At 44.6% G+C, this 8,526-nt stretch overlaps 1 protein-coding gene across 3 annotated transcripts in view; it reads right to left on the bottom strand.

Moving 5' to 3' along the window:
• Nucleotides 1-8,526, bottom strand: part of LOC105462437 (tyrosine-protein kinase Drl) — an 80,988-nt gene that overhangs the window by 45,296 nt on the left and 27,166 nt on the right. For 2 of the 3 annotated variants that reach the window (XM_011709030.1, XM_011709028.1), the window contains exon 2: nt 4,405-4,532. The exons of the other annotated variant lie outside the window; for it this stretch is intronic. In XM_011709030.1, coding sequence (XP_011707332.1) covers nt 4,405-4,479 — 75 coding nt within the window. In that variant the 5' untranslated portion in view covers nt 4,480-4,532. The remainder of the gene's footprint in view (nt 1-4,404; nt 4,533-8,526) is intronic. 3 annotated transcript variants of the gene reach the window in all.

The raw sequence follows: 8,526 nt of genomic DNA, 5'->3' as shown, positions 1-8,526 counted from the left end.
CCCCCCCCCCCCGTGTCTGTTCCGATGCGGACGCGTACGATCGCCGGTGATGAATGAGCCGCGGCACGGATTTCATTAATTAACGGAAGTGGCCGGAATTCGATGGTATGTACGTGGTGTGTGGACGCGTCATTCGACAAAGCGAACGCCGGCCGAGTGTATCGCAAAATTGGTATTTAGTAGTTAAGGGATATGTTCCCCGGACGAATATTGGATTGATCTGATTTTCGCGAGAATATAAGCAACAGCTTAATTGCAATGCTATTCCGTATTAGGGATCGAAAGTTTATGGCGATACAGATTCAGTTTCCATGTCAACGTCAGTTGATTTGGATCAGAGCGAGAACAACCACAATTTCAAATAAACTTCGAGTAAATTTCTGTTGTTAGTAGCAATTTAGATATGTAATTTTTTAAGATTTTACTTTTATTAAATAAAATAAATTACGTTAAAGTTTTAAGTATATTATATACGATAAATCATCAATTAATAATTGTTTATTTAATGAGGATACAACTTTTACCATAATTTTTTTGTTAAACGTAAAACCATATGTTGCATTTTAGTTATATAAATGTGCCGCATGATAGACACGACATGTGCACGTCTAATTGAAGAGAGTTCCCTGACAGATCATCAGACACGTCAACCACGATAAGACAAGGGCGACAGATCGTACCCTTCGTGAAGGGAGCGGCGCCTCGGACTCGAGGTAAGTTACAGTAATATCCTTTTTTCTTACGGAGAGTACGCCCCATCGAGTTCCCATCGGTCCCGAGAGACCGACGGTATTACAAGTAATTGTCGCCCTGGGGAGATCGCAGATCGACCCTATATCCACCCCTAGCTCCCAACCCGATCTCGGAGCGAGCTGGGACGAGGGTGCGGGAGGAAGCATGAGGAAGGAAAAATGAGTGGCGGAAGAAACAAAGGAAAGGAAAAATACGATACGTATAGGAAAACACGGCGGATGGAGGAAAACGTATAAGCGAGATAAAAATGGGAAAGAAAGTAACACGAGATATATGAAAAAAAAAAAAAAAAAAATCAAAGGTTCTGGAGAAGAAGAGAGAACAAGAGAGAGGAAGAAAGGAGCGAGGAGTGTCTGAAAGCGAGCCGAGAGAGTCAGAGAGAGAGAGAGAGAGAGAGAGAGAAAGAGACAGAGAGCAGGAAAGGGCAGTGCCGTGTACCAGCCTGCGACATCCCTCCACGGCCCTATCGCCATACCCCGATCTCAACTCGAGGGAGAAAAAAAGAAAGTAGCGCGGAACTTTCGCCTAACAAGTGGATGATTCACAAATCATCCCCGATTCGGCGTGACGCCACCCCTCGCCGATGGGAAACTTCATTTCAGTCTATATCCTTGCCTCAGAACGACCAATAACTCCCGTTTCGCTGCAGGCGACGGGGGTCTCGAGAAACAGTCGGAAAGGAAGGAAGGACGGACGGGGAAGAAATAAACGCATAATACTCGGATTCGACGTAGCGCGAATCGAGAACCTAATCGAGGGTGTTATCGCTCGAGGTTGCCTTCCGCCTCCGATGTTGCTTTGCGATCTCTTTTTTTTTTGCTCTCCTCGATGTCCTCACCTTCGTACCATTTTTCACTGCCGCGCGGCGTGACGTCTTCCGAGGGCAATCTTGCCGATGAAACATGTTAAAAGTGAAAAATAGCGTTTCCTTCCTGTTCGTGCTCGTCAACAATGAGCCGCCCGACGGACGAGCGATTCCGTCAACATTTCGCGACCGGTATACCAGAGGAATTATGCGCGAGCGGAGAGTGCCGAGGTCGCGATGCGCGATCGATTTCGTTCGCGGGGAGAACCACTCGATAGATGAAACCGTCGGATAACGCGGATAACAAAGTGTCGTGACTCATCGATCGAACTCGTCGGTCCAGATGAGCGGATTAGTTGGAACGCACATCGCGATATCCTACGAGAGATCTCATTCGATCACCGGATGCAGATATGCGAGAACCGAGCGGTATTCTGGGTGAGTCAGAATCACGACGGATATATGTAGCGTTCCCCTGGTAAAGGAAAAGTTTTTGTTTCCGACGACGATGGACCGATAAAACCGGATAACACTGTACCGTTTAATCGAGTCGCCGCTGAATGTGCCACGAGGCATCATATCTCAACGCGCATAAATGTGTTTGGACGGCATTTACTATGCTTTTAGCGGACAGCAAGAAATTTCCAGCATATATCAGAGCCTCGCGAAAGCACGTGCAACTTGCATCACCTATATGTCCGAGGGTTTATCGATAAATCTCTTTATAGACTTTCTTCTTCGAGATATAATGTTCTCAAGATATAATGCAAACGAAAAAAAAATCTAGTTCGAAAAATTTGTTAAAAGTTCCAAGAAATCGGAAAAAAAATTGATAAAGATATAGAATATTTAATATATCTGCAATAAAGAAATTCTATTTTTCTCAAGATAAATTTTAATTTAGAATACTTCGACGCGCTTCTATTCAATTAATAGTTTAACATTTATATACCACATTCAAGCAATTGAAAATTAATGAAACGTTCGCACAAACTCTTTAACGGGTAGCTATCTGCGCGAAATTAAGTGACCAATTTTCGTGCTGGTTCTCGTCCCGTTACGCACGCCGTCCTTCCATTCTTTCATCGTCTCCGGCCGTTTCCAGCAGCAAAACTCTTCCGTCGTGTCGAAAGTGAGCAGGAGATAAGGCGAAACGACGGCTCCGTGATCACGGAAATGGTGCGATTTCGCGGTTAACGAACCTACGGATAGGTCCACGAGATAACGGGTGAAAGTGGAGGGCTGGTGAACACACACACACACACACACACTCCCTTACGGGGATAAGATGGGTCGCCGTGCGGTATTCTCGCAATAAAGCGTCCACCGTAATGGTGCCAGACGTATGTTATACATCTACGAACGAAGTGGATGGACGTCTTCTCCTGCAACGATCGCGACGCGTTCCAACAACGCACCGGGATTCGTAGCGTGAACATATCGGGCCTTTTACGGACGCTCGTTCTGAAAATCCCCGGATTCAATGAATTTGCGATACGGGTTCCATCAACACGTACGGATGGCGACAAGAAAAGAGTTCGTCGGCGTCATTTTAAAGTAACTTTGCGACCAAATAATCGCGAGCCATAGTTGGTGTGGCCGTTTTACTTCTATATTTAATTTCTGTTTTTTTGTATGCTAATCTTATAACAATTCTATTAATTCACTTGGTGCTGATATAATACAAATAGTAGTTTCTCCAAAAATGTTACATATATCAGCACCAAGTGAATTAATAGAATTGTTATGAGATTAACATACAAAAAAATACAGAAATTAAATATAAAAGTAAAACGCTAATACTAAAAATTTTTAAAGCACTTATTGCCTCACGTGATATACTTATTATTCAGTATTTTTTTATTAAATCACTGCAAAAGTGATAAGAATCCATATCGTCTTTAACAATTAATTATGCAAAAGGTATGGCGGAAAAAAAGGATGATATGATAATATACAAATTGAACCTAATCGACAGAATTCGGTATGACAGTCACGTTCAATCAGATGGAACAACGGTTAGTTGTAGAACGGAGATTTCCTTGTCGTTTAACATATCCGATCCGAGGGAGAGCCGCGACTTTTCACGTTTTTCCCGCGTTTCTACCACGTCGCGAGGGGCTTTCGAGGGCGCGTTCGGTTTCCTTGGTGACCGAAGGGAGCGCAAAACCCGAACCGCACGGTGTGCACCGGCTCGCTCCGTCCCTTTCACGCCCAGGCCATCTGTTTGTATTTCATATTGATAGAGTATTGATACAGCCCTGCACACCGTCGTGCCTCGCCCCTCACGAGCCGTGCCCGAGCCCCTCTTAACCCTCGGCGAACACCCCCGGTAAACCACCGTGACGGGCCACCATCCCGCAGTGGAACGTAAACGAGGATACCGTGTGTTACCATTCCAGCCGGGGTCACGTGTTTACTTTGTTCCGCATTGTTGCGTCTCGTTAATGGCCGGCGGAAACGTTTTGCTCGAACACACGGGAGGAGATCCCCTCCCCTCCTCTACTTTAACATCCCTCGGCGACAGTAAACGGATGTACGAATTCGTGATTTCTTTCGTGAACCGAAGATGCAAAAGTGAAATATTCCGCCTGGATGACGAAAGAAATCTTTTGCGGAGAATGTTCTCCTTACTACGCGTTTGTAAATAGTTTGTAAATACGACGTAGACATATATATATATGTTGTACGTTAAAAAGGCCAAAGCTTTTGCTTCAAGCAAATATCGAAGCAAGACAAATAACGGTATTGAAATCGGTATTGAAATTGTATCTCCGTAGGCTTGAATACCTGATTGCATTGGAAACGTCTTCACCTAGATATACACATACATATTATATACGTACCGGGTATCCTATGAGGCTCTGCCATGAAAATTCTAGGTCCGCTATGCTCGCCGGCACAGGCACGACGAAATTCATCGCGTACGTGTTGACCACCCCCTCCCGCACATAGTACAACTCGGCATCGAGTCCTGAAAGCAGAATAGCGGAGTGTATCGATTGGACGATCAATTATGAAAAAGCTGTACCGTGCCGCCGGCAAAGTTTCCCTCCGCCTGCGCCCTGCCCTCGATGAATCGACCGATCGCGAACTACGGCACGTGCAGCCCTTCGTTATAAGTTGGGGGACATTGACCACGGTCGCGTCTTCTTTACGCGAAGTATCGCAGTTGCACGGAATTCATTTCCATGGAAACTTCAGGAGGCAGAAATTATTCTGCCTCCGTATAGTGAACTTCTCGTTTTCGACGGCACGCGAGTCGCGCAGGTACGGAATTATTGTCGAGAGCTTCCGACAATAGTATAGATAGAGTTATTACGTGATCTTTCCGGAATGCATTTTACGATATTTACGCTCGTAATGTTAATCTCTCTCTCTTTCTCTCTCTCTCTCTCTCTCTCTCTCTCTCTCTCTCTCCCTTTCTATCGATCTTATCGTCGCAGCGCGACTGTACATTTATATGTAATTCGTATTGGGATTGAGAAATTTAAAGATTAAAAGGAGGGAACGCGGAGAGCGAAATGTCTGTCACGAGAGCGCGCACGTCGACGCTGCACGATAGGTATCGGCGTGGTAGGATTGAGATCTAATACGACGATTATTATCGGTGCATATACGGCGAAATCGTATCTCGGGGAATATCTACCGCGAAATAACCACGGGGATTCCGCGGACGGATTTATAATACGGATCCGTCGATGCCAGCTACCTCCCCACCCCTCCACCGTTGCCTCGACGCACATCTCCTTTCTCAGTGGATCATGATCTGAAAATTCCTCTTGGGCACTCGCACGTATAGTCGCGCCTGCCATCCTTCTTCGGCACTCTTCCCCCCCCCCCTCCCTGTCGCCCCCAACCCGAAAAATCTCGTGATACATAAGGATCTGAATTTCCTCGGGCGATCGGATGCGTCATCCGTCTGCCTTCACGTATGACTACGCAATTCGATATCACGCTCGCGAACAAGCTCTGTCAGATATACCGTATACGTTATAAGGTATTATATATGTACCGCCGAGACGGCGTACATTCGACGTCGTGCGCCACGGCACAACCGTGGCCGCGTTCGCGCCGCGCGATAAGACCCCTTTAAAGAAGCGAGATATTCAGATCCGGAGCGCTGTACACTCGATGGGAGGGAGGCGCATAAAATGCGGTAAAAGAGAGGAAAAATGGAAAGAGCAGAAAAGGCGAAGAGGAAGAGTGGAGAGGACAGAATGTTTTACAAATCCGTATACGATAGCACGCGCTGTGAGCGAGAATACTCGTCGCGGGTTTGACGGAAGTTAGCACTGTTCAACAATTGAAAAGCTTCAACGCGCTCCGCGTGAACCGTTTATTCGCTATATTAACACGTCTTTTGCTTGAGCGCGATATTTGATATTTTTAAAATTGAAATATATAACTACTCTGCGACTGTCTCTATTTAAATGTAAATCGTTACGCAGTAACTTTCGTCGAGGGATATTTTTACTGTTATTTCTATACGGTACTGTTTTCAGACGTCCTTACATAACGCATTGTATACCGGAGCCAGGAAAGTTCTAACTGCAAGAGCAAATGGGAACCACTCTGACTCTAAATGGCCTGACTCTGCACAGAGTTCTACTACTGCTTTTGTGCTTTTAGTTCTTTGACAGTTGAAAGAGTCTATAACATTTAATTTCTTGATCACGTGTAATTTCTATTCGCTCTTTCGAAAAATATACTGAATATTATATAAAGTATTATATAATCGCAATATATAAAAATATTATTTTAATGATATTTCGGAATTAAAGACCAAATAATTTACCTGCAATTGCTAAACATTTATAATGCTTTATATTAAAAACATGTTTTTGTTATCATTGTTTTATCATTTTTTTAAATTATCTTCGTGCAGATTTATATAATTTATTCGCTGCAAAATAAGATCTTAATGAAACCGAAACATATATATTTTTACCTCAAAATTAGACGTTATACATGAAAAGAACGATTTTGTTGAAAGGTCTAAAAATTTTGCTGAAAAAACAGATCTGAAAATAATATTTTGTTGAATCATCAAAATAATTTGTTAGAATGTTAAAACTGATAAGCATTGCTATAAAACGTTTTGATATTCCAGCAATCGTTTTGACTTTCGCACAAAATTATTTTGATTATTGAACAAAAATTATTTTTAGATCTGGATTCAGCAAAATTGTTTTTCTTTCCGTGTATACAACTACTTTTACAAAATAAAACACAAGAAGTGGTAATATCTTTAATTTTTAAAACTCAAGTAATATGTATCTTATAAAATATATATCTCAAAAATCTTAATGGACTGTAGAATTTGTATTCTTGCGAGCAAACGCGTCGTGCAAGACGCGAACGCCTGTGATACGGTTTAGCGACAGCTTAGCGTTTCGTGAATATACGTATACATTGAAATGCTGGTAGTCGAAGTTTAAGGCGGCGTCGGACGCGAGGGTAAGCGTAGTAAGAAGATTAAGTAACTTTCTACTTCGTGCCCCGGGTCTTACGGAGGAAAGACTAACACCCGGCAGAGAAACTGATAATGACAGTCGGCCGTGTATTAAGCGAAACATCCGCGAAATCGAATTAATCCCACTGTACTCCATTTTATTATCAGACGTTAATCCCGGCTAAAGTGGAGAGTCGTGTCTGACTAAGTAAACGCGTTACCACTTGCACTTTAAGACGCCCCGCGCGAAGCTCGTCGCAAATGTCACTGCCTAATGGTATTACGTTACACGCTTATCCTCCACTTGTTCGTTCTTTCTTTTACCAAATGAAGATGCGTGTTCAATAGTAGTCGTCATATCTTAAGTTCTGCAAATTGCACGAGACAACAAGGCTATCTTTTACTCGTGCTAATTAGCTAAAGTACAATCTCCTAAAGCTAAAAGTTAAAGGTATATAATTGACTCTTGCGATTTATATTGAATTTTCGTTCCAAATTAAATGGCGCAATTAGAAGATTTTATATGGATGAAGATGTGCTCTTTCTATATAAATGCGGCACTCTCGGGACGCGCAGACTCGCGTTGATCTCTCAACGACATCGAAATTCTCACTTGATTCATCGTAAAAATGATGCGAACGTCTTCGTTCGCTAATGGGGACCCTTTTCATTACGAACGACCGATTAGCTCTCAGTTCCAGCCAATTAAGTCGCTCGCGCGTGAAAATGGACGCGCGCGGCCAGTCGGAAAATCGCGAATTTCCGATGGACGCGAATCTTTATTATCAACCTCCTTCCCCTCTCCTCTGTGTGTAACGCGTCGCGAGACGGCCGGGATGCAAAGTTGTCGGGGATATTTATACGTCGGTTTATCAGTCGCAGCTATCCGGGGCCGTGTACCCGCGGGAATGCCGCACACGTATAAAACGGAAACGGCGCGGCGTCGGAACGTTAGCCGGAGGAAGCGAGACGGCGAGCGAGGCACGAGCGTGCCGAGAAAGGCGAGCGTGCATCCTCTCTGTCGCGCGCGCGCGCGCGTCGTGGAGGAGAGCCTGTGAGAGTCTCCCGGTTGGCGCAGTGTTGGAAAGCCGGGAGAAAATATTTCACAAGAAGATAAATCTTAGACGATCCCACGAGGAACGAGCACGCGCAACTAACTCAGGTGGATTAAGTTCCGCGATATCGCCCGGGGGGTTCGAGTGGGCAACAAATGGACATAATCAGGTTGTACGCCGCGCGCCACGGCACCAGCCGGTTGCATTACGTTGCCGGGATTACGTGGGGACCGTGTATAGGCGACCCGCGTATATATATACCCTCCCCTCCGCACGACCTGCCGCCCGCACTGTAGATTTCATTTCACGCGGCATCCCGCATCTTCGTTTCGACGTAGGTACATTAAAGTTCGGGGCGGCGAAAAGTTAGCGGCGCGCGAGCGAACGTGTAATTGCGCCGCGCGGCTGTATACGCGCGCTTTCGTAGCCGTCATATATATATATATATATATATATAT

This window comes from Wasmannia auropunctata, unplaced genomic scaffold, assembly GCF_000956235.1.
Source record: "Wasmannia auropunctata unplaced genomic scaffold, wasmannia.A_1.0 LD336099.1, whole genome shotgun sequence".
NCBI classification, from domain to species: domain Eukaryota; kingdom Metazoa; phylum Arthropoda; class Insecta; order Hymenoptera; family Formicidae; genus Wasmannia; species Wasmannia auropunctata.
Note: the sequence above shows the minus strand (reverse complement) of the source record. Positions and strands in the feature narration are given on the sequence as shown.